At 39.4% G+C, this 26,987-nt stretch overlaps 2 protein-coding genes across 2 annotated transcripts; one reads left to right on the forward strand and one right to left on the reverse strand.

Annotated features, from left to right (window-relative positions):
- Positions 1 to 844: 844 nt before the first annotated feature.
- Positions 845 to 10,460, reverse strand: LOC135072828 (nucleoside diphosphate kinase homolog 5). The gene is made up of 5 exons (XM_063966867.1): positions 10,381 to 10,460; positions 9,625 to 9,785; positions 2,160 to 2,332; positions 1,495 to 1,640; positions 845 to 1,092 (listed from the first exon to the last, which is right to left on the reverse strand). The coding sequence occupies exons 2-5, from the start codon at positions 9,763 to 9,765 to the stop codon at positions 845 to 847; spliced, it is 708 nt and encodes a 235-aa protein (XP_063822937.1). The 5' UTR covers positions 9,766 to 9,785; positions 10,381 to 10,460.
- Positions 10,461 to 22,186: 11,726 nt separating this feature from the next.
- LOC135072829 (uncharacterized) lies at positions 22,187 to 26,760 on the forward strand. Its single transcript, XM_063966868.1, has 9 exons — positions 22,187 to 22,372; positions 22,596 to 22,811; positions 22,936 to 23,141; positions 23,435 to 23,598; positions 23,970 to 24,053; positions 24,642 to 24,779; positions 25,171 to 25,382; positions 25,912 to 26,139; positions 26,398 to 26,760. The coding sequence occupies exons 1-9, from the start codon at positions 22,187 to 22,189 to the stop codon at positions 26,758 to 26,760; spliced, it is 1,797 nt and encodes a 598-aa protein (XP_063822938.1).
- The last annotated feature ends 227 nt before the right edge of the window (positions 26,761 to 26,987 follow it).

Consider the following 26,987-nt stretch of genomic DNA (forward strand, 5'->3'; position numbering starts at 1 on the left):
CCTTCCATAGATGTGTGTTACTCTTCAACTCTTCAGGTGGAAAGGGCGTGTGACTGGATGCACATAGCTCTCTATAATTCTATATTGACATCAAGCTTTACCAAAGGTTACTGAAGAGAGTTGGATCTACCGTAGCTTTCTCCGTTGATTTTCAGTAGAGCAATGAGTCTTCAGACTGCGAACGGTTTTCTGGTCAGTAGCGAGTACCTAGTTTATTTAATTACTAAAGGCAAATTAATCTACTAAATTACAAGGCTTTAGAGCTGGTATTAGAGTCGGCGTGATGTGCTTCTTCAACTTCACAGGAACAGCATTGGATCTAGCTATCGTTCCATAGATTTCTATGACTAAAGGGCGTGCGACTGGATGCACATTCTTCTCTCAATTAATTTCAAGCTATCTTCAGTTGAGCAATGACTCCTCAGACGGGAGCGGCGTGTGACACCGCCTCTCCTCGCGCTGGCCGGGCGGCTGCGGTGCCAGCTCCGGCTCGTTAGGGTTGTGCCGGCGCAGGTATTCGGCCAGCCACAGCACCGGCTCAGCCGGCTTCTCATGAGCCAGAGCCGTTAAGTCTTGTCGAGTAATTTAGTCAAGTGACGAGTAATTTAGTAGGTAAATGTGTCTGAACACCAAAAATGTAGTTGAGTAGGTTACTAAATCGTTTAGTCAAACCAATCCATTGCGTTCTATTTGGACAGACGAGTAGCACCTCCCAGCACGCGTCCCTGCTCACTCGTTCGTATTAAATCTAATATCTTTCTATAGATTTCGTTGTGTGACTTATGGCAGAAAGGGCGTGTGATTACATGCACATCTCTCTCTTTCTATTGATTTCAAACTATCTTCAGTTGAGCAATGACTCCTCAGACGGCAGCGGCGTATGGCACCGCCTCTCCTCGCGCTGGCCGGGCGGCTGCGGAGCCAGCTCCGGCTCGTTAGGGTTGTGCCGGCGCAAGTATTCGGCCAGCCACAGCACCGGCTCAGCCGGCTTCTCGTGAGCTAGTGCCGTTAGAGCTGGTAATAAGGTTGGTGTGATGTGCTTCTGGATGTAGTCGTTTACCTGCCAGTGACGAGTTATTGGGCCGACGATCACTGGAACAAAGAAAAGAATTAAGTTACTCCTTTACCACAGTTTCGTCGCGAAACCATGAGACAGCGAAATCCTATCAGTACACCATCTCCGTATGACATGTTACATTACCCCACTATACTGCTACGGGACAATAATGTCGGTATGAGAAAAAGAAATACTTGAACAAGTGCGATCCTAATATCACCCAATCAGGAGCTTATGAATAATTGTCAGAGACTCCATCAAGGTACAATTTGTTTTCCATCATTAGGTGTTTGGATCTGGGTCTGGGATCATTACTTACCTGACCTGTTCTTGTCAACCCTTACCCATGTGACATGCAATAAATAATTTGAATTTGACCATTTCTAGGTAATTTTATAATAAGTTCTAAGAATTCCACGAAAATATAGAGGACTCACTGCTAGGGAAGAAGAAGTGTATCTCTCTAAGCGCCTCCGAGTGGTTCTCGCTGCCGTGCACCGCGTTGAAATAGTCGCCGTACTGCGTGCGGCGACCGTAGCACGCGCGTAGGCTGTCTGGCCAATATGCCTGAGCCTCAGCTACACTGAAAATGAATATTAAATATTATGTACTATCCTAAGTACTTATCTATCGCTGCAACCGATTTCTTTTGGACGACGATTTGTCTTATTTCATCCGGTCTGGGGCTAACACTTATGGGTAAGAAAGATGTCACGGCACGCATCCTAGCCAGAAGTGTAAGAAGGACTCTACAATGGTAGGAAGCTAGTTTAACTTTTTAAATGTTCCTATTGTGAATGAATAGCATAAGTATACAAGCTACATAAAATGAGGGCTATCGTTTTTATACTTAACAGTTGGCACCCCTGGCGATTGACAGGACCTTACTCTACAGTGGCGCCATCTTGATGAGTGCAAATGCGATAGTCCTCCTACCACTTTAGCGCTCACCAGTTGGTGCCACTGTCTTCGCTACTAGCAAGTGACAGGACCTTACTCTACAGTGGCGCTAACTGGTGAGCGCTAAAACGATAGCCCTCATTGCATTTCGTTTTGTGCCCCAATTGTTACGACGCACTCGTCAAAGAAGGAGAATACTTACCGAGCAGGGCCCATAAGCGTCCGCCACTTCTGTATGCAGTTCTTAGCTGCCAGCACGAGAGCGATGATGGGGCCGTTGGACATGTGCGCCACGAGGTGTGGGAAGTGATGGCGTCCGTAATGGCCCTTGTACAACTCCGCCGCTTGCTCGGGAGTAAGGCGGACTATACGCTTCTGGAATAATCATATCTACACTAGTATCAGAACCTATGACAGTTTAAGCTATTGATTTCCACAACGATTGATCCACACCAGGGATGTTATGGATATCCGTAAGCGTAACCGAAACTTTCGAATATCCGAAATAAAAAAATATCCGTAACCGTATCCATAACCGAAACTACATATCCATAACATCCCTAATCCACACATAAGTTTAGCAATTTTGCGGTCTAAGTACATAATTAATTATGTCAGTTAGTTTCATATTCAACAAAACAGAGTTGCAGCAGCGAGTATTATATGTAGTCCCGTATACCTATGCTCATTTGGACATTAGTTTCTAGACATAGACTGAACGTGCATCATGTCATGTAGTAGGTACCTACGTATCTTGGGTAAGTACCGTTTATTCCCGATGTCCCCCACTATTTGTCCACCACTGGTGGACATCGAGAAAAAAAGTTGCAATGTCCACCAGTGGGGGACAGCGCTACTGAAATCTTCCCGTTGGGCCCTACTGGTGGACACTGAGAAGAAATGTGTTGCTCTGTCCCTCAGTGGTGGACATCGAAACCAAAAAAGTTCCAATGTCCCCCACTATTAACTATATTTGTGTTCATGAATACAAACATTTTAAGTAAATCTTATACTAATAATTATAATACATACATTTTTAAAGCATTTTTATTATAGTTTGAAACAATCCTTAATTTATACTGACGCCCCTAGGAAGTGTGCATTAATCGGAACGGTTTTGTCATTTTTAATTTTCCAAGTACCCACAATGTTCATGTTATCAGAAATTATTGTGTCGGTAATGTTACTATTTTGCACTTATTATCTGTAATTATGTCGGAAATTGCAGGATCTAGTTCATGACAAATTGAAAAAGTTTACATAGGAAAGGTGAGAAAGTTCTTTTGCTTGCAGGCCATCAATACAATTTAAAAAGAAAGCATAATAGTGGATTACAAGTGTGGGAATGCAGGGAATGTGTGCATCGAAAAAAAAAAAGATGCACTGGCTTAATAAAAATAAAAGTATAAGTACCTTACACTATTAATATCAACGCGAAGGTCAACCTTCATATTATGTTAAAAAACTGAGAATTATATTTGATAGCAATTAAAAATGTTTATTTTTTAATAATCACGAAAACTAAACAAATAGTGGGGGACAACGGAACTTTTTTGGTTTCGATGTCCACCACTGAGGGACAGAGCAACTCATTTCTTCTCAGTGTCCACCAGTAGGGCCCAACGGGAAGATTTCAGTAGCGCTGTCCCCCACTGGTGGACATTGCAACTTTTTTTCTCGATGTCCACCAGTGGTGGACAAATAGTGGGGGACATCGGGAATAAACGGTAAGTACCTACTATGTTTTAATGTATGTATCTATGTAATGATAGAAACAGCTACCATTGCCATGCCATTTTCCTTCTTCATTCTCCGTTATAATGTTGTCTAATGATATTAACTTGACACACGTGCCGTTTTATTTCTATGACTATGCACACGTGGGTATTGATTTGTTGGACAGACAAAAGTTTTACTACTACGACACATAATCCACGTCGTTACTTTTGTTTGTTAATATCAGTTCCCACCAAATATAACTAGCATAAGTGTAGACAATTTAATTTAATTGTGGTTCGTGCCTGCCTACCAATGAAAAGCTCGCGTAATAAATATTTAAGTTACAAGTGCGCTCTACATCAAAATACAGATTCAAATTCTTTCTTTAAAAGTATACGTAAGCCCTTTGCGGGGCACTTATTCACGTCCCAAATATAGCTTACCCTAAGAAAAAACAAGCGTGTGTCTGCAATTTTTACCTATTCACCAAAAAGTTGTAGGCAGAACAGCGCAATATTCCCTCCAATAACATAGCGTCGGTGTCCGCGGCAAGCCCCACTGCACACGTCAATGGGAATGCTTAATTAGTTTTTTTATGGTTTCCATAGATAACAGCAGTGACCGTCGAGAGCAGGGGGCCGGCACTTACGCGACGGATACGATCCGTGAGGGCTGTCACACCGAGAGCAAAAAATAAACTTAAAATTTTACTCGACGTTTCAGCCAAATGACGTCCACTGCTGGACAAAGGCCTCCCCCAAGGTTTTCCACAATGAACGATCCTGCGCTGCCCGCATCCAGGCTCTTCCCGCGACCTTTACCAGATCGTCGGTCCACCTAGTAGGAGGCCTGCCCACGCTACGTCTTAAATTTTACTATGTAATATTATTCGACCAACGCAGACATTTCTAGGTATTACATTTGTTTTAGCTTTAGCTAATTAATTAGCTAAGTAGATGTGTGTAAGTATTTACCTAAGTAGGTACCCATACAATTTCCTGAGAATCATCTTAATGTACATAGAGTTATTTTAGTATAATAAAGTGTATCTTGGTGACAAAGTAGGTAAGAAAGTGTTGTGAAAATTTAAATAATCGAACAAGACTATCCCCATCTTGCATAATCCATTAACAAGGAGTGTTGTTTTCATAATGCTAGTTCATGAAGAAAAACATAAATAAATATAAAACAAAATCGAACCTCTTTTTTTACAAAAAAAATATACATTATTTTTTCATGTCGTCGTCAACCCTACACTAACAAGGGTCGCATGTGACGCGGAATATAATGAACGCTCGCCCCGCGGCTCCGGTCGCGTGCTCTCAGATTTGCATGTCGCAACCCTACCCTCTGCCGGAGACGTCGGACAATGCACAACCCTACCCCAAAGCCGAAGATGTGACTGACTGTGTTGCGAAGTGTAAATCGCACATTGCTGATTTTGATCCACTGGTGAGATCAATGTGCATTTACAAGCACTCTTGAGAGATATAAATGGGTTTAGGATTAAGACTTACGCCCGTATTCACAAACGATGCTTGCTTAAGTGAAGCAGCTAATCGAACGCACAGTGTTAAATAGAGCTCTGTGATTGGTTCGTGTGTGACCCTGTGCGTCCACGCGCACTGTGAGACCTCATAGTAATGTTTGTGAATACGGGCGTAAAACTTGTTTTCTCTGACTTATTTTCGATACATGTTATTTTGTTTGGCCTAGGCTGTGATAAGTTTATTCATCTCTGACTATTTGCTAATTCTAGAAGTCAGGCGTTGACTGAATAGTTTGTGATGTGCATTATTATTATTATTACCTTGCTTTTAACCATTTAAACTTTAGTAAAGACATACTTATGTTTGATGTTGCAGAACCGCCAACTGACTCGTTATTCTTTATACCTACACATTTGTATTGATCACGCCAATAGATACGTGCATTTTTTTCTAAATTTTTAATTAGACACAGTGGACGACAACACGACAGAATTTTTTGTTGCTAAAAGTGCACCTGTTCGGTAAACTGCATAGATGCCACAGCAATAAACTGTTCAGTATTTACCTATTTATCGAATTGAATAAACCTGACTTTAATTAAAAAGTGATGTAGGCAACTTTGATCAGATTTCACCAATAAACCAATTTGGTAAGAGCTATGAGTTTTCATTACACTACTACATCCACAAAACTGCCTGTTTTCCATAGGCGCGGGCACTCGAGTTCCAATTAGAATTGTAAACGATGTCCACAGCGGCGCCGTCGTAAACAACTGTATTGATCTCCTTTTATTGTTTTACAGGAGACGTCAATTTTACGGGCGCTTTGATGAGGCAATAAGAATGTTTAAGGTTTATAGACTTCAAGTCGTTATGGTAACTCTGAACGCAGAACAACTTATCTTACTTAAGAAGTAGAACAACTTATCTTAAAAGTATTTAAGTATGTTTATATCCGTTGTCTAGTACCCATAGTACAAGCTTTACTTAGTTTAGTAAAACGTCCAAGGATATTTATTTATTATTACCTATTATTACTAATATTACTATCTCTCTCAGTAAGTATGAAATATTATCACTCTAAAAATAATAACATTACTTAAAAGTTAGTACTTTACATGGCCATTCTATTACACGTTACATTAATGTGTGTAAAATAATAATAATAAAAAATACTAGATCAAAATGTTAAAAGATTAGACTACGGCGGGCTCAATTTTATTTAATTTGGTCAAATAATATTATTGTTGTCTTTGTCGTGTACGACAAAATTATTACGTTCCCATGAGATTATTGCAATTCGCCATCACTAACGAAGCCGTAGACAAAAGCTAGTCTGATTCTACCCTCACGTCACGTTCAATGTTCAAAGTTCGTCATTAGAGACGTCAAAAGCATTTTGCATACAGCCCTCCGTCGCCCCGGGACACCGCGCCCCTGCATTCCCTGGACACGGGATGACCCCTTTTAGGTATGTTCGAGATTGATTAAAACTGACTGTGGATTTTATGCATGCAAATAAATGTGCACTTCCGAGATCGATAAGACGATGACTGTAAGAGCTCTTTCAAATTAGGCGTTTTGAGACGGACGTTTGTCGGCCGTTTGCAGGACCGCACACTGAAAATTGTATTACAACTGCGTTGTAATAAAAATGACAATCAATTACGAAAGTACGGCTAGCATGAAAAACTTTCGAGTTCGAATAGTTTATGTATTCGAATCGCCATCAAAAGATTTAGTACGAAAACTAGTACAACAGCGCCCTTGTGAACGTGTCGTAAAGTGAACTTAGTACCTATGAGAAATGGTTGCACGAAACTTATTTTGAGAATCAAAATTGTCACGTTATCGTTTAATTCGAAGGTTGAGTAGGTATCGAATTTTGTCGAATACGCAAACGATTCGAAGACGAAAGTTGTTCATGCTAGAGGTACAGAGGGGCAAACGCACGACTAACGTCCGTCTCAAAACGTCTAATTTGAAAGAACCCTAGGTGAAGTAGCGTTGTAGCATCTGTACGGCTAGCACGAAAAACTTTCGAGTTCAAATCGTTTGCGTACTCGAATCGCCATCAAAAGATTTAGTAAGAAAACTACAACAGCGCCCTTGTGAACGTGTTGTAAAGTGAACTTAGTATGAGATGTGGTTGCACGAAACTTATTTTGAGTATCAAAATTGTCCCGTTATATTTTAATTTCGAAGATTAAGGTAAACGGCTACTAGTTCGTGATAGTACGTAAGTTCGTAAGTTTTTTTTCTAGCTCAAATAATAAGCAAATGGAATATTATTTATAAAAATTCTTTATTACTACAAAAACTCTATTATTTAAGCTATCTAAAAAACCAAGTACCAACATTGTGGCGCCAAAAATGAGAGCAATACGAAGCTTCAAACTCTCAGAGAGCCAAAAACAGCCGTGCGGCGTGCAAATGTTGCTCTCACCGTAAGGTTAGCGCTCCAACTTCTTAAGCTTATAGAAAGGCGAAGGAACGTCTATTTGCATAAAACTTGTAATAGTGGTTTCATGTGTTCCTTGACAATTGATTTGGCTTACAAAAAAGTCATATGAAAACGTAGAATTCCTTTAAAATTGCGATTAATTGACTCACGAAATAGCGTACATATTATTTTTCGGGTGTCTCCTATTTCGTGATACTACCGAATCAAGGTTATTATGGATAATATTTTGATGCTTGGTTTTTAAATAATTATTTATGATAATTGAAATGTTAGTTATGAAACAAATAATACATTTCTTTAAGTTTCTCATGATCTAAATTCGGTATATGTTTCGTTCACTAGAAATTATATGACACGAGTTTGAAGTTCACATAAATGACCAATTTTAAGATAAATTAGCATAAGTACTACCAGCCTAATTTTTGTTTTAATTCGATTCGTTTTATTTATCTTGGTTTATTTATATTTTATATGGGATAGATAATAGTTAATTGACACAATTTGACAATAATCCATGATTTTTACTCGGGGAATTTGGAATAATCAGTATCACGAAACAAGGAACCGTAATTATTGTTACTTTTCCCAAGTTCGTGATATATAAATGTATAGTGTTAGGTACTTGTATGACACATAACATCAAAGAAATTGACATATTTTTTAGTTATTAATACTTACCTACCTAAGTACCTAATAAATTAAATAATTAATTTTTATTATGAGTCATTGGCGTATATGGGGTTATTTTCAAGGGGGGGGCTACCCTCACTTGAAGCAGCTCCAGGGGTGGGGGGTTAGTCTCCCCCCCACTTTTTTAAAACTTAGACTTGTATAAATATTTTCACATATCGTTAGAAATAAATAATCTAAATTTTATGTGTACCAAGGGGAGGGGGGGGGGGCGGGTTAGCCCCCCCCCCACATTTCTGATGGTTATATAAATATTTTCACATATTGTTAAAATAATAAATCAAAATTTTATACCTAGCTAGAAAGACTCACATTATTTCTCAATATATTATTTCAGGTAAGTAATATCTTCAATTTCACAGAATTCTTTTATTCTAAATTTATATTATTATCGTTTTTAAATTTATTAAACCCTTAATCATTAGTAAAATATCCTAACTCGATGCGTAAAACCTTATCCCGAAACAGGGGACATGAGTTCACGAACTTAGAAACAGAGCAAAATTTTATCACGAAACAGGATCCAAACAAGAGGTCCGCAGAACAATTAATATTAAAAAAAGTTCAAACAATATAACTATAATTAATGTATTAAGTTACTGTCAAAAGACCAAAGTTTAGCATACAAAAGCTTTCATACTGATATCATGCTTGGTTATTTTTAAATAAATTGTTAAAGTCGTAAGAGCCTTAATATACCGAAGTAGGGGGCACTTACCTTAAGTATCGAATTTTATCGAGTACGCAAACGATTCGAAGACGAAAGTTGTTCATGCTAGAGGTACTGTAGCAACTTTCGGTCGTAGCCTACGAGACACAGTCGTAGACTCGTAGCTACGAGCAACTTTTAAGTGTTACTTTTAGGAAGTAATAAACCAAACAATGTTATTCCATAATGTAAGAGTCTCATTATTCTCCTTCTTATTAAGGTTGACGTTGTCCTGTTAAACTATTACAAGTACAATATTGCAACAGTTACGTTTTAGTTCTCATAATAAATTCTTTTGTTATGACAATCGTGTGCTAAATTAGGACACACTGGTACTATTACATATGAAAATGAGATGCTATATTATAGCGTGCAAAAACATAAGTGAGCATATTTCCCACAAAGACTATTCGCATTGTACCCGCAACTTTAATAAATCATAAGTACTACATATTTAGCTACAGTCTAGCTCTAGAATTAACCAAACTGACAAATCTAATCTAATCATGCATTATTTATGTCAAAGCTAAATGTTGTTGTGTATTGCGACTAAAATACATCAAGCATCAAAAGCAACATCCAAAATGCAATCTTACCGCAAGGATAGTGAACCCATTGTTCCTTATATGGTTTTCTATAGCTTCGGCATCCTCATAGGCCTCCGGCTTGATCACGGCCAGCGTCCGCTCAGAATACGCGTGGTACTCCGCCCCCGAGTCGGACGAAGCCACGGACATCGCTATGTATGCAACTGTATCTAAAACAAATGTTTCGGTGTAAAAATATGTAGGTACATACATAAAATTAATTCATTTTCAGTTCTTTAAACTACGCCACTCTTGTAGCGGAGTTTTGGGCTGACACTGTGTAGGTTTGTTGTCGACACGAAAAGAAGAACAAGTTCTTTAAACACGTCCAAAATATGGGCCTCATTCACCATCTCCGAGTAAAGTGTCAAGTAGGCTATTCGTTGCCTAAAGACACGAGTAGCAATTCATCGAATTTAACCATCTCTGAATAACGCTGAGATTAGGTACCTACTTCATATTTTACTTGCTAAGTGATGGTAATCAGGATGTAACTAATTTGAACTTTACTCGGACTCACTTTGCATTCCGAAAAGAGGCTCTAAGTACTGTATTTACTTAAAATTGACATTCAATGTAAATTAAAATTCAGTAGTACCTACTTAAAACGAAGTAAATAAACGCATAATCTACACTGTGAAACTTTAATCATTACGTACCTACATAGCTATAAATATGCTGCATTTTAAAGTTTTATCATGAAGTTATTCCTCAAGTCTACCAAGTAGTTAGCCTAATTAGTGTGAAATCATTTTAAGTTCTTACCAAACCGTTCCTTATACAACACAATATCCTTGAAATATAATTTCAGACAGATTTATAGAGTTTCATGTGCTGTTTATAATTTAATAATTCCTTGTGAAATACACAAACAACGTGCAATTATGACAAAAAGGATAACACATTTGACGTATGTAGGCCGCAGTAATGAGGTTAATTGTGTTTCAAATGAAGGTTGTATGTTTGGTTGTATCTCGCTATGTCTGCCAGCTTTGCCCTCGAAATCTATTTAGGAAATAGGCCAAAATATTGAATGACGACGCGAGTTTTATTTGATTGGCACGCAAATGGGTATACATGTAGAATGGGCGTATTGACAGCTGTTCTCTGTAATAAACGAATATAGGTACTTTGTTTTCAGCGGTAAAGTCTATGGGTGAAGTGGATTGAGGTACCTAGGTAGCTTAGACCAACGATAATATCCTTAATCTGGCTATTAACAAAAGAGGAAGCCATCAACAGTAATTTGTTAAGTACCTATGCCCTTTTTGTGCAAATCATTTTACTAAACAACAAGTTATCTATATACTCGTAATTCTTACTAAAATAAGTATGCACCTAAATATGCAGACGCAGGACCTAAATCCTATCATATAATATAATCCTAAGATACGTACTAAGACTGTACGATATTCATTTTACAGGCGCAGTCCTAAAAAAACAAGTCATATTAATCCACGTCCGTATCTGAATAATCGGCATCACTCCAATCAGCGATCGCAGACGTTTAAATAGGAAAACTGTCGTTTTCCCGGCCACCCCGGGCCCTGCGTGCGGGGGGCGGCGAGGGGGCTGGGCCGAGGGGGCCGGGGGGAAGGGGGCGCGCGCTTCGGCCCAGTGCCCCCCGGACGCAGCGGCGGCGCGACGCCTCCCTGCCTGCACCCGCGGAATGCGGCGCTGACCGACTCCCGCCACCCGAGACACAACGCCGTATACATGGACAACTCTTGCCTTCTCGACCTCCTCATCAGGTGCTTCGCTATGACCGAGCCCGAGGACCTCAATTTCACCGCGTTCACCGACCTCTGCCGCCTCTGCTCGCTGAAAAGCGGACCCCGGCTTCACATCTTCGACAAGGAATCTGAGCAGAGGCAGATTCTTTTCAAACTACGCACCTGTTTGCCTACTATGGTGAGTGGCTATTTTTAACCATGACTTTTTTTTTTACAAACTGTAAAAATCCGTACAAGTGCTTGCAACCTTCAGTGTTCAGTGTAAAGTAAACAGAGGGTGTAGAAATCCCAAGGAAGGACGTCGTAGCTGTAGACGCGGCCCGTAGCCCGTAGACGCCTGCGCGCTACGAGCTACGATGACGATGTTTAAGATTAGGCTACGGCGACTGACAAAACCTGTTGAATTTTTTTTTTATAAATAAATCAAATCATTATTGATATTTCTTATCCTTATTTTATTAACTATTTGCCGTATGAAAAGGGGATTTAATTTTTTTTGTTATAATGAAGAACAAAAGTTTACGAAGGATTAAATTTGCAATATCAGTAATTTACCATTCTGTATACCTAATTTGATCTAAACTTATTTAACAACTGAATGTCTAAAATCTAATAAAACTCACCTAGCTATAGCGTAACTTGTGATACACAGCTATTTATTTGGCCTTGAGCAGGTTTGAAGGCGGGAATATTCGTACATGCCATGTTTATCGACATTAACTCATTGAATACCACACGTCATATTATTGAAGACTATTTTGGACAAAAATATTGACTCAAACTTCATCTATAGATGAGAAATTTTATTGTGTTTAGACTTTATTAATTTACTCTAAATACTATAGTGTGTTGTATGACACATCAGTTTAATATTAACTTTGAAAAGTGTAAGTACAGGTCCGACGAATACCTACCTATAACTTACTATTTAATGAGTGAGAATGAACCACACTCTGTGTTTACAAAATGACGGATCAGCATGATTTCCAGTCACAACCCAGACAGCATAAGCTTGCAATAATACTAAACTGGGAAATGCCATGAACTTGCTCTGTCTGGCGTACGAACTGGGTCAACGTGCTGAGTGGGATTACTCGTACGTATTCCCGGAATCGCGTGGAGCCACGGGGCATTGCACGTATCGGATAGTTCGGGGTCAAAGGTCGAGTGTAAGCCATGAAACCTTTCGAGTTCGATTTTTGAACCTTTTTACGTTTGCTGAACTTTTTTGTGGACCCTGGTCAATGATTTTTAAACATAGAGTAACTTTTGTTTAACAAAGAATACGTAATTCACAGACAGTACCTACTCAACAAATATTTTTTGGCTACCATGCCTAAATTTATTATCTTAAGTTCAAAAATTTATTACTTTGTTATACAGCTTGTATGTATGGGGCTTGCTTATGATAATTCTCACTCGAGGGATGCAATAGATGCAATCTACGATGAAGCGAGCTAGCCCAACTAAGTTAGGATGCGCGCCATGATAAAATCTTATCCACGATTTTAGACGATAAATGTATGGACTTATCTTGCAACACTGATAAAAGTTTATCCTGGCATCTTAGGCCTACAGAACGTCAAGTCTAACAAGTGAATGTTGCGGTTTCTCCAGCAGATCTCGAAGGACGACTTTCTGCCGAAGAAGATCTGCGAGCGCTGCGTGACTCGCCTCGACCAGCTGTACGAGTGGCGCCAGAGCTGCCTCAGCACGGACTCGGTGCTGAGGAACTACGCAGAGTCGATGAGGATCGTCACTTCCACCATCAACTTCCAGGTCAGTCTTTGATGATAGTCACTTCGGTTCACAGCTGTACAAGTGACGCCAAGCCTGCTCTGGGCTGAGCACTACCAAAGTCCATGAGGATCGTCACTTCCACCATCAACTTCCAGGTCAGTCTGAGGATAGTCATTTCTACGATTCACAGCTGTACAAGTGACGCTAGAACTGCTCTGAGCTAAGGAACTACGGAGCGTCGAAGAGGATCGTCACTTCCACCATCAACTTCCAGGTCAGTCTTTGAGGATAGTCACTTCTAAGATTCACAGCTGTACAAGTAATACCAGAGCTGCTCTGTGCTGAGGAACTACGGAGCATCGATGAAGATCGTCACTCCCACCATCAACTTCCAGGTCAGTCTTTGACGAAGTCACTTCTACGATTCACAGCTGTACCAGTGACGCCAGAGCTGCTCTGTGCTGAGGAACTACGGAACGTCGATGAGGATCGTCACTTCCACCATCAACTTCCAGGTCAGTCTTTAGGATAGTCACTTCTACGATTCACAGCTGTACAAGTGACGCCAGAGCTTGCTCTGTGCTGAAGAACTACCAAAGTCTATGAGGATCGTCACTTCCACCATCAACTTCCAGGTCAGTCTTTAAGGATAGTTACTTGAACGATTAGCAGCTGTACAAGTGACGCCAGAGCTGCTCTGTGCTGAGGAACTACCAAAGTCCATGAGGATCGTCACTTCCACCATCAACTTCCAGGTCAGTCTTTGAGGATAGTCACATCTACGATTCACAGCTGTACAAGTGACGCCAGAGCTGCTCTGTGCTGAGGAACTACGCAGCGTCGATGAGGATCGTCACTTCCACCATCAACTTTCAGGTCAGTCTTTAAAATACGTTTGTATTGATAAATAAGTAGGGATTGTCACTTCTGCCATCAACTTGATCTACCTCAGCACGGATTCGATGCTGAGAAACTACGTAGAGTCGATAAGGATCCTCAGTAAGTTCTACTATAACTTTTAGGTCAGGTTTATTTTAAAAATAAGTTTAAATTGCTAGAATATAGGTATTGCCACTTCTATTGCTTCTATCATCAACTTTCAGGTTATTCTTTGCTGGAACTTTCTAAATATACCTAGAAACAAAATACAAGGGTCGACACTTTTTCATATATGTATTCGCCGATGCTTTCAAGAAACAAATAGGTAGTTTTCTCATTCAAATATTTCATACGTCTCATAGCAAACTCTCCTATCTACGAAAATATGCTACGAAATCTTTGTTCGTGATCCTTTGATAAAGTAAACGCATTAGTATAACCACACTCCACTTGGAAATTGTTACAGCTGCTACCGTAGTGAGTTTCAAGAATAGATATACCTAGACAAAAATAGAACAGAAAAGCGTCTGAATATTTTTCTACGTAGGCAAATACAGAGCATCAAACAAAGGTTACATTTGGCAAAGTAGCACCTTCAAGTATTATAAATTCAGAAGACGTCATAGTATTTAACTTTACTACATTAAATTGAGGCTAAACATCATCTAAAGGTGGGTATCAGTAACACGTGACACATGTGAGTGAACCCACCAAAATCTACGTAACAAATAAAAAAATTGTTAGCAGGCACGTGCATTTAGAAATCCGCAACCTCATTTTAACTAATTAGTACCGTTATTAAAAGGTCAAAAAGATTAAAATTTCCAACTTCTTCCATTTATAATCCTTCCCAATAAACAAAAGGTTTCAAATCTATTCACGAGAATTTAATACTTACAAAAGCTTTAGACAAAGCTCTCGCTCCTTGAAAACACATTGTTTCGTTCTCTTAACAAATTGTATCTTTCCCGTTTGTGAGAACGAAATATGGTTTAAGCTGCGAAGTGTGTGTAAGATTACTATTATTATTTACTTCATCATCATCATGTTGCCCGGTTGGTAGCAGCCTGCGTCCAGCGCCTTCCTGCTTTATAATATCTTCGGTCCACCTTGTGGGTGGACGTCCCACGCTGCGTTTTTCGGTACGCGACCTCCACTTTAGAACCTTGCTGCCCCATCGGCCGTATTATTAACTTCCTTGTTCATTATTATAGGTCATAGAAACGAGGTTAAGTTAAGTAAACCAAACTACATCATCACTGATAACGCCGATCAATATCACGATAAGCGATAACATGTTACAATTAAGAGACATATGTTTGGCTGATGTTATGTTATACGTAATTTATTAATAACTGTTCCAATTTCGTAAACTTTCGCCGTAACTTTTTTAACGATTTAAAATACCTAGATTAGAAACTTAACCAGTACCTACTTTTGTATATTTGTAAATGGCGCCTGAATTACACAATTTAGCACCCCAAGAGCCATGAATGGCCCCAAATCTCAAGTGTTTGGGCGTCTATTGTTCAGTTAAATCATCTCATTTGCATTTAGCATTGTTATTTGACGACACCAAGGAATAAATAATACTGATTATACTATGACAATACAATTGAAAAGATAAATAACTATACTAGCTCACGTTAATGACTCCGGGTATAAATCTTTGTTATCATCAAACTAACACGCCCCTTGTGGGTCCCAAACCCGTAGATGTAGTCTTGTGTATAAACCACCAGGTCAAGCAAGTGAAATCTCAGTATCGTCTCCCCGAGACAAAGTGTGGCGTTTATGCGAAATCTATTGTGTTGAGAAGGCGCGACGGGCGATGCAGCCCCCTCTACGCCCTGCATCGATCCGCGCGGCCCGGCGCTATCGACCACGCCACCCACCCACACGCGCCAATCTCAACCTTAACCCAACACAATAACAAACAACGTGCCTCCACACGAAACCCAACCTAAGAAATACGAGCGAGGACTCAGTTTCGTGTACTCTATCTTCGGATAATGAATTATACGCTCTGCCGTAGTTATAAGGTTGTCGATGCGCAATACAGCTATTGGATATTTGGGCATCGGCTACGCATGTCCAAGAGCGTTTTGTTTTTACGCCGCTCGAATTTTCCGATGGCGCAGTCGGTTCTCTATGCGTCGAACTTCAAAGGCATGGATGAATAACGAACAAAATTAAATCATTCGATTCTTAATTATGTAACTCTACCTTTTCAGTATCTGTAATCTACAATACCTACCCTGTAATTGCGTAGATATAGTAGGAAAGTTGTGTTCTAGTAGGCATAAAGTTGATAATTGGAGTAAAATTGTATTCCCATCCCATGCATATGAGGTGAAGCGCTAATGCTGCGTGCAAGGTCGAAGGTACCCACCACCGTCACCCGGGGGCACAGTTAACCCTGACCTAGCGGGGTGAAGGATATTCCTACTACGCCGCCCACCCGGCCCCAACACTTGCACTGAACGTTTCAAACCTACCCACAATCCCCTCGTCACTCTGATGGATAGGAAATCTAAACGCCATGAACTGGTTGCTTTTGAAGGCTGATTAGGCTTGCTAGGACGCACTTTATCCGAAATTTTTACATTTAAAATAACTATATTATCTCCCAGTTTATACAAATAACGTTTTTTAGTATAGTTTCAGTTTAGAGTGCCAAACCTTCATCTACAGAATGTAGAGGCTGAAGAGAGCTTGTCTATTCATAAATGGAAAAAAAATTACAGATTTGACCTTTACATGAAGACTCGAAACTCGCGTACCGGAAAACGCAGCGTGGGACGTCCACCTACAAGGTGGACCGACGACATCGTAAAGGTAGCAGGGAAGCGCTGGACGCAGGCCGCTACCAATCGATCAACATGGAAAGCATTGGGGGAGGCCTATGTTCAGCAGTGGACGTCCTGTGGCTGAAATGATGATGATGATGATGATGATGAAGACTCGAACAATACCAACCGATTCTTACATTAAATTATCGAAAAAAATTAGGGAATGAAATGTGTTGCATTTCATTTTCATTACATTAGTTACACAACGGCTCTTAATCAAACGAGAAAAGACCTAGAGGCATTTTTAACCCATTATCGCAAAAAATTACGATATAGTGTGGGTTCGTGTGCGAGTTTGAATTCTAATGTTTTAAAGCTTACCTCATGCATGACCTTTAAACTGACCTTTACCATGCATTGAACTTAAAAATAGAATTGTGCAACAAATCACTCAATTGCACGAGTGGAAATAGTTCTACAGGCGCACAATGAAGCTGTAGAAAATGCCAAAACGACTTGTGGCATCTTATGTAGTTGTAACAGAGTCGATTTTGCAACAAAATTGTGCGTTTTTTCTGTGAGAAATGTTCCTTGTCTACCGACTTCAGAGAACTCTACAACTGACGTATTTTATGCTACGGAACTTTGAAGTTAATCTAGACTTTTCCCAGATGGAATGAATGCTTACAGCATTTCGTTTTTGCTACGGAATACATACTTACTAGATCAGTGAAATCCATGAATACTTAGGTGTCAACGGTAATTGTAATATACCCTTAGATTAATAAAACCTAGATGGATAGTCTTCATACAAAAGCTTCGTCAAGAGTGAGGCAAAAATCTTATGTCATTAGTGTCAATTTTGTTGGGGAGTGTAGACAGTGAAGGCGATTTTCCCGAAAGTAGGGAAATTTTTAATACGTTTTTAATTATTTTATAATTAACAAAAACAAAACGCATCATGTACTTACTTATTTATTGAATTCAAAGAACCTACTTAATTACAATAAGATAAATCGACTTAAAAGTCTCGATTTCATAAAAAAGGAAGTGTATTTGTAGGGCGAACAATTGGGAAATAAATTTTCTTGTTACTGGTATCATTCCCGTATTTAATTTTTGAAAGCCAAATTCAAGCAAAATACGCGTCGAATTGTAGTACTTACTTATGAAATGTAACACTGGTCACTTTCTTTCGTTTTTCTGATGTATTTAGACACCCTTTCACAGCCCAAACCGTCTTATTTAATTAAAATTCGTCGGACGTGTTTACCAATTTTTCACTTTGACAGTTCATGTGACGTTTACGGGTAAGCCATTCTGGCTTACTAAAAGTTGCCTCACCTTTCGTGCGCTGACTATCTATCTAGGTTTTATTAATCTAAGAATATACCTAAATGTCCTGAAAATGGCTTACATACTAATAAAGACATTGAAATGTAGATTTCTTGATGAATCATGGAAAAGTAACAAACATCCGCACCTACGCTGTCACTTGTTGGTTAAAACATTTAGATAAGTATTTTAATAAGTAGGTAAGTATGTAGATACAATCTAAATCGACAATGTTTTCGAAAAAAAAGTTTACGTTTGTCTTTTGTTAATGGTAACAATGATCTGAGATTAGAGGATTTACAATAATCCTCTCAAAGTCAATTGTTTTCCAACAACTTATGGACGGCTTGAAAGGAATTACCTACTTATAAAAATCTTTTGGTAGAATTAACTTAATCAACATTTTGTATTGTCTCTACTACGGAAAAACATCAACTTGCAATAAGGAAGTCACTGGAAAGGTGTTTTAAATCGAGATAAAATGAAAATTGTACAGTAAGTTAGGTAACTACCGAAGTTGTTTTATCGGAAAAAGTGTCAACGTAACATTTAAGTGTTACGTACCAAAATTCACTGTGTTCAGCCAAATATTATAATAGTAACCGAATATTGTTTTGTATATGTCTATTATACAAGTACCCGATTGTTTTACGCTGTCTGTCTGTGCATAAATTTCTGCATAGATAGAAAAAATATTTGATTGTCTAGACTTACATCAGACAGGGGTCACACAAACCGACTCCCTGCCGTTTACATTTACGAGCAAAGAAGCTTCCTGCCACCCTAGGTGCGAAGAAGAACCCAGACGTTACGGGCCCCTTCACCACCCCAAGGTGCGTCGGAAGAAAGTTCCGATCGATGGGAGTACTTTGGTGGCGTGCACTGAGTGCATAGGGTCGGCCAAGCGCGCGCGTCTCGCTGCCCTTGCGTACCTCCTGGCTGGTTATGTCAGCCTGGTACTTTTACGATAATTAGCAAGTTTTATTGTTGATTTTTTATGGGTTTAGTTTATTTTATTTAAGTTTAGTAAAGTTTGAGTGGTCAATAAGTGAAGTGAAAGATGAATGAAGTGAAAATTAATGTTGTAATGAATTCATATTATAACCAACTTTGGGATTTAGGAGTGAGTACAAAGTTAGCTTTGTTTGTATTCTATAATATTGATTAAAATGTATAACTACTTTTAAATATTTAAAATGAGTGGCTCATTTGGGCATACATTATGTCATGTAGAGTTTTAGGTTTAAGGCAAACTATTAATAGAAAACAAAACTCTCATGCCTGTGTCAAATATCTGAATAAACCTTGAAAATGTATAGGTAATTATAATCAAACACGAACAACATTTTTTACGAGGAGCAAACGCCAAACTATCGTAGAAATAAATTCCAGCAATTTTATGAAAACAGACGTCACTAGAGATCCGCGTGATCTTTTGTTGTTGATTCAATACGTGGCATTATTACTATAGCATATCCAAAGGGTGACAATAAAATTTCTTGGAAATCCACGTGTTGTAGGTACACACGCTGATAACTTTTCATGGTTTTCAGGTCATCGACTTGATATTTTTACTAGACGCTTATGACTAAATCTTATCTAAAACATACATTTTTTATGTGTAACTGTAGAGGCACATTACAACCATACTTTAAAAGATTAAACAACAGCTGTAAAGTTAAACCCAAGCGAATTCCTCCACATCAATAAAATCGCATACTAGCACAGCATCCCTTGCACAACTTACCCTCTCTACATGCCCTCTGTTTATGCGTTTGCTTTTAATCAGCGGTGATAAGCCCTCCCCTGCCGCCCTTTGCTTTATCTTTAGGGTCCATAGACAATGCAAACGAACATGACAATGTTGAGCAATTTAATTCTGTCTGTAACGAAATGTTTAAACACTTGATATTTTTTTCACGCATTTGTCACCACTTAATGTTTCTCTAAACACTCATATCAGTCTGCATCTGTTTTTCGTGAATAAAAAATACATAATAATATCCCTTCACAAAAATACCAAATTCACCCATATAAGTGATCCGGAAACTATGCCCGATCATCAAAAAGTGTTTGTTCTACGAAAACGGTAAAATTACCGTTCACAATGTTAACGAATCAGCGGTTTTTCTTCCTTATCGACGACTCTCTAGTCTAATCTATTAATCCACAAAACTGTGTTGTGATCCACTAAAATATGTTCAACAGTGGAGTAGAGACAATAATTTGGTATTACCCAACAACTTCAATAGAATTGTTACCGTATCTACCCCGCCTACGTATTGTCAACTTTGAAACAGAAAAAATATATTTTTCAACTGAACACAATAAAATTCAATAAATGCGTAAGTACAAAACTTTAAGGAAAGTTATGTTTTTAGGTCAACCTTTATTATTTACCCTACTGTCACCTATTGAAACACTCGAATATTTCCAGTATGTAAAAAAATTCTTCCCTCCGGTTCGTTGACCTCAACATGATTTATGGGAAAATCAAATTTGTCGACGTCCGTTTCCCTAAGATATTGGAGGTCGTTCAACCCGTGTTGCGTCGATTTTGGCAATTAAACATAGGGATAGGGTGTTCATGTCATAGAAAGTCGGCTGACTGTGCCATAGTTCAAATGGAACAGCCACGCAAAACAGTTCTCGAACGTAGGTGATTGTGTTTTTGGTCTTGGTCATAAAATGTAAATAAAATGTAGAGCCCTTTACAACATTTATAAGTTATTCTGTCTAACAAATGTGTTTGGGGATAGGATTTGATATTAATGTATCAGTTGATTGCTGAAGCTGAGTTGCACCACCCAACTTTGACCGTAACTATGACGATAACCGGTGCTTTTTGTATAGAAATTGACAGATTTTTCAATCAAAGTTAAAGTAAGATGGTGCAACCCAGCCTAATTATTTTGTAATTGAATTTAACATTTCATCACAAGTCATTCACGTTACGGTACCTGAAACAGTTCAGGATTTCTGGGGTATTATTACAATAAGTTAAACGTGCGTTAAATACTTGTTCAGATTGATATTTAGTATGGAAAAGACATTTAAACCAATGTTCAACACGCGTTCAACTTTATTTTAATAACACTGAATGTTTTCCTTTTCATAACAGAGTGTTAACAAAGTTTTCAATACTGTACGCGTTGGTGTGGCGTTGGGCTGTCTGTCTGTTAGAGTCACTTAGTTATACCCTCTGTTATTTCCTGCACGGGACTATTCCCGCCTCTCGTTCCCACCACTGCAACTCTTGTGTAGCCAGGATCTATAGCTTGACCGCCATAAAAACCCAACCAATGAAGGTCAAGTTAAACTGTCATTGGACCCGCAAGGAAATTAATCAGAAGAACATAGGAGGAGTTCGAAATTAAGGTTTCCCTAGTTCCCTCGTTCGGTATTTCCTGCACGTAATGTACTGTCTGTTCAACACGCGTTGTGGCGGGAGGTCTCGCACTCACTTTCCGCGGGGTGAATGCACTACGGGGGCGACCACCCTCGCTCCCTAGCCCTCCGAAGATACTCATTGAGGCACCGGCATATTTCCCCTGATCATAAGACCTCGAGATTCTTTTGGTGTTGGGAAGTTTTGATCGAGACGATTTTAGTCTGTCTACTGTTGACGAGTTTGATTATTATTGATTATAATCTAATGTTATGTATGGTATGTTTTGTTCAATACATAAGCATATAGGTACATGGATTTGTCAGAATCACAATACAAAGAGCGTGGCCACATAGAAATTACTATTAATCTCATTGCGTTGCGACAAAATGTAATGAATTGAAAATATTAAAATTACAAAATCAGCTTTTCCCGAAGTGACGAATTATAAATAATATAGCTTGCTAGTGTTGAAAGAATATTCATATCGGATCTGTATGTTATAGCCATGCTATTTTTGGTTCTAACCGTTGTAGTACCTTTACTTTAATCTGTGTCATTTTATGTACGAAGCAAATGTTTTTCTATTTCTATATGGTTGTATAAGTTCATCATGTATCGACATCTACCATTATCAACCATTTTTTATCGCATAATATCTATTATTTACCATCTCCCTTCCATTTCAGGACGGCACGGTCAACATGGACAAGATGACCGAAGCACAAAAGACGGCGTATCTGGAAGCGCACGTGGCGGTCCAACAACACATGGCGCAAGCGGCAGCGGCGGCACGGCGAGAGCAACAGCAACAACAACAGCAACAACAACAGCAGCAGCAGCAACAACAACAACAGCAGCAGCAGCAACAACAGCAGCAACAGGTCCAGGTGAGATTAAGAATATTTGAAAGTCTGCAAAGTATTAGGTGATTTTGAGCTGTATTTATTCATATCAAGCAAGTAATCTATTAAAATAGAATAGATAATTTTGAAGAAAGAAAAGGCAAACTAAATATCACAAAGTTGAATAATAATTTGTGTATTAACTATTGATTTAAAAATATGATATTTTAGAATCAATCGTTAATATTAAAATATCTATTGTAAATAGCAACAGCAGCAACAACAGCAGCAGCAACAGCAACAGCAGCAGCAACAACAACAACAACAGCAGCAGCAACAACAACAACAACAACAGCAGCAACAACAACAACAGCAGCAGCAGCAACAACAACAACAGCAGCAGCAACAACAACAACAGCAACAACAGCATCAGCAACAACAAACTACTAATAACAACCCCACGCGACACCATCAGGACATGCAGGTTAGTTTAACATTGTTTTCACTCTTATTTGCTTTCGTTCTCCATAATGTTTGTGTCACATATTTCATACGTCTGACTAACTAAATTCACTGTAAACCTATAACACTAACTTTTGGCTTTGCAGACACAGAGCAGCAATACTCACCCCGGCCACCCATCCCCACCTACCGTCAGCTCCACACAGCACCACTACGCAACCATCAACTCCCCGATCAAGGTGCCTCAAGTCAGCTCCAGTACGGGAGGACCAGATAGCACCTTTACTGTACCTGATGACGTCGGCATGGGATTTGAAGGAGGCGTTAGAGTGCTACAGAGTCTTGGGAATTGGTGAGTAGACTCGAAAACAGTACCTATCTATAGCTTTAATCTAAAAGAAGAGGATTTTGATTTAAAGTGAATAAAGAATACCAACAGATATTTTAGACTATAGTTTGGAATTCAATTTCCAATCCAAACATCACCACCTTTAATGAACAACTAACTAACCCTCGCTGAACTTCGTATCCCCTATGTTCTTCAGAAATAACGTATTTCTAATGATGAAAGAACTTTTCAAATATGTCCAGCAGTTTCAGAACCTATAATTTATTTTTACCAATCACTCTTTTCTATTGTCACAGGTCACCAGAAGTAACAAACAACATTCCTCGACCTAACTTGATACCCTTTACGGAACCCTACGCGGAAGGGGGCTCTATGCACCCTGGAACCCGACTGAAGGCACTTCAAGGAACAACAGTGAGGAAACACCCTGCGATCAAACCTACTAGTTCCACTAACGAAGGTAAAAAGTCATCTAAAACTTTACATTATACATTTAGTTATTTGTGCATGTCAACTGCATTCGTAGGCAATTTAAGCTTCAGCCAAAACAACATGTGCAAGATGTTAGTAAAGCTAAAATTATGTGCCATAAGGAAATTCCAAAAAAACTAAAAAAAATACTGAGGCGACTGTAAATCGATCTTCGTCGACCGCTTGACTAAATGTGGTGACCCCACTCCTACCTCAAGCATATTTTATTATCTAATGTTGAGATTAGGGGATTAAGAAGGCTGTCACCTTTGGAGGAATGACTACGAAAATGATGCAACCATATAATTTTAGATCATTAAACTGTCTAGGGTCTTTGAGTGAACATATTTTTTATTGCAGGTACCAAAGCATTTGAGTGCACAGTTTGCGGGAAAGGTCTAGCACGTAAAGACAAACTGACGATACACATGAGAATACATACAGGTACATACAACATTTGGTTAGTTATTATATTTCAAAAGGATTAGGCCAGCGGTTCCCGAAAGGTGGTCCGCGGAACCCTGGGGTTCCGTGGAAAGGCCGCAAGGGTTCCGTAAAAAATATTATCCCACGTTTCGTGACCGACGTTGTTCGCTCGCACCGACTTGTTTACGCACAAGGGAGGGGCAGGGCGTGCGGGCGAAATAGTACGGGGGTTCCGCTAGGAAAAGTATAATCAATTAGGGTTCCTTGGCAAAAAAACATTGGGATACCCTGGATTAGGCAGTGTTTTCACTGAAAGAAAGAAAGAAGAAATGTTTATTAAGTATCATCGACAATACACTTAAATTACTCCCAAACGGATTGATTTTTTTCCGATTTCTTGAACCAATTCACAAATCTTTTATGAATTAAACTTTCCGCTTGAATCGCTCTATCTAGTACTTATACCAATCCGTTGCGTAGTTAAAAAGGTCTTAAGTTTTTGGAGCTCTAATTTACACACTGTAGAGTCAACTTGTAAAATCAAACGCCTGAAACTTAACAGGAGCATTCAACCCCTTATCAACATCAATCATCTCTTCCCACCAGGCGAAAAGCCGTACGTGTGCGAAGTTTGCAACAAGGCGTTCGCGCGCCGCGACAAGCTCGTGCTGCACATGAACAAGCTGAAGCACGTCACGCCATCGAACGTGGCACCCCTCGGTAAAAGAACCATTTCAATACCACGTGAGTATCGGCTGAGTCAGCTAGTGATTCAGGGTCGGTGTGCGATTGTGATTTGCTGACTACAACTCTGATTTAGGATCACGATCTGTGATCATTTTCCATCAGAAGAGATGCAGACCAAGTTTCAACTTGGCGGCTAAAAAACTTTTCTATTCCATATGAAAAACAAGTTATTTGCTTGCTTAGCTACACAGCTCACTCAGCTGATTCATTGATCAATGACAAATTAAACTATTTCATCGTTTAACAAGGACTTACTTTTTTTCTTAAGGCATTTACTAAAATCTACTGATATCTTGACTTAAATTCCTGGCAGTTCACAATAGCACCCCGAATAGATGTTTTCATAATTTACCACAACCTCAGCCTAACCAATTTAATTTATTAACAGCGTTAAAACTGGACGACGTCAAACCTCAACTGCCAAAGCAAGAAGATACGAAACCGAGCCAAGCAGAAATAGCAGCAGTTGCTCAGCAGCAACAGCAACAACAACAGCAACAGCAGCAACAACAACAGCAGCAGCAACAACAGCAACAACAACAACAACACACCCATCAACAACCTATCCAGGTGTGCCAGGTACCTGGACACAGCTTTACGGTAAATCCCCCAGAGAATACAAGGCATGCGTTGACGTTCAATAGACGGGCATGCTTTCCAAATTTATTTCATTCTTCTGTCTGTTCTGTGTTTAATTTAACATATTTTACATAATTTGGTTCATTTACCGAAATATCTGTATCCATTTTCTTTTCTTCGCCGTTTTCATCATCGTTGCGTTGACTTTATTTATTAAACGACTTTTATTAAACTAGTCTAGTGCTGAATATTATGTCACATTTTTGTATGTAGTCATAATACAGTAATATTTTGCTAACAGTGAGTAGCTCCATTTCATCAACATAATATAAATAACATTCCATTAGAACGGCTTTATCATTTTTATTGTTATTATCTTTTTATCACTTGCAAACATAGTTGCGTACCGTAGTTGAAATTACGAATGGGTATATCTTATTCTACGTGAGATAACACATTAAAAACAACTTCTTTGTATTGAATTTTCTAAACAACTTCTTTGTATTGAATGTCTCGTGTCACTCTAATTATCCAGTTGTCCCCCTTTTAGATAAGAAATACCACGACTATCCCACACCAACAGAACACAAACTTGGTGCACACTAGCGCCGCGTCCGCTGCGGTGGCTGCTGCAACCGCTGGGATGGTGGTGTCGTGGTCCTGCGAGTTATGTGGAAGGCTGTTCGCGACCAGAGACGAGTGGAGCGCGCATGCGAAGTCACATCTACCAGACAATAAACTGCTACAGGACAAGATGCAGCAAGCCACACAGCATCAGGTAAGAAACGGATAAAAAACTTAGGACTTAGTTGGAGGTAGAGTTTGATTGTTTCCTAAACCACAGTGTTAAAAAAGCTACTAAATAATTATCTTCTCGGTCAGGACCTTTGGTCAGGATGTTCCAAGCTTGAAGAAAATCGATATTCAGACACGAGAGCTAAAATTGTGCTTTGGATGGCATGTTAAACCAAGTATATACCGTTTAATCGAGTCGCCTATGAGTCATGTCAGAGAAACTTTGCTTCTTTTGTTTCAGCAACAAGAAAAAGTCCACTTATCAAACCAGGAGAAGCTCCAGCTGCTTCACCATCACAATCAGAACCAGCAGATCCTGAACGGCCACGGGATAGCCACCGCCTCCGTGTCCACTGCGACCGTGGTCAACGAGGGCGGTGGCGGCGGGGGCGGGGCCTACTTCACGCATGGACACACACACTACACCCAGGAGAGGCAACACACTCATGCGCATCATCTATGTCTAATGTGCAGACAGGAGTTTGCGGGCAAAGCCGAGTTCATGTTCCATGTAAGAGGACATTTCGAAGGCAAAGTGAGTGATATCGCCGCGGCTGATGTTCTCGCGAGATCTTTGGTGGACAATTCAGGACTGTGCACCTGAGCCTCAGCCACACCCATCAGCGCCTTCCACGCGGACTGCGGGAAGAGCGTGTTTCAAGACGAAACTATCATGTTGAAGTTTTGAAGCACGCGATGGTGGGTACTTTTAGTGTAAGTCTAGCTCGTAACTTGTACATCTGAAGACTCCATACCATAAATCCACAGGCTTCCGCAATAGTTTCTTAGCTGTTTAATATTTGCAATAGGTTGATTATGACTGGTTTACAC

The sequence above is a fragment of the Ostrinia nubilalis genome, chromosome 6, assembly GCF_963855985.1.
Source record: "Ostrinia nubilalis chromosome 6, ilOstNubi1.1, whole genome shotgun sequence".
Lineage (NCBI taxonomy): Eukaryota > Metazoa > Arthropoda > Insecta > Lepidoptera > Crambidae > Ostrinia > Ostrinia nubilalis.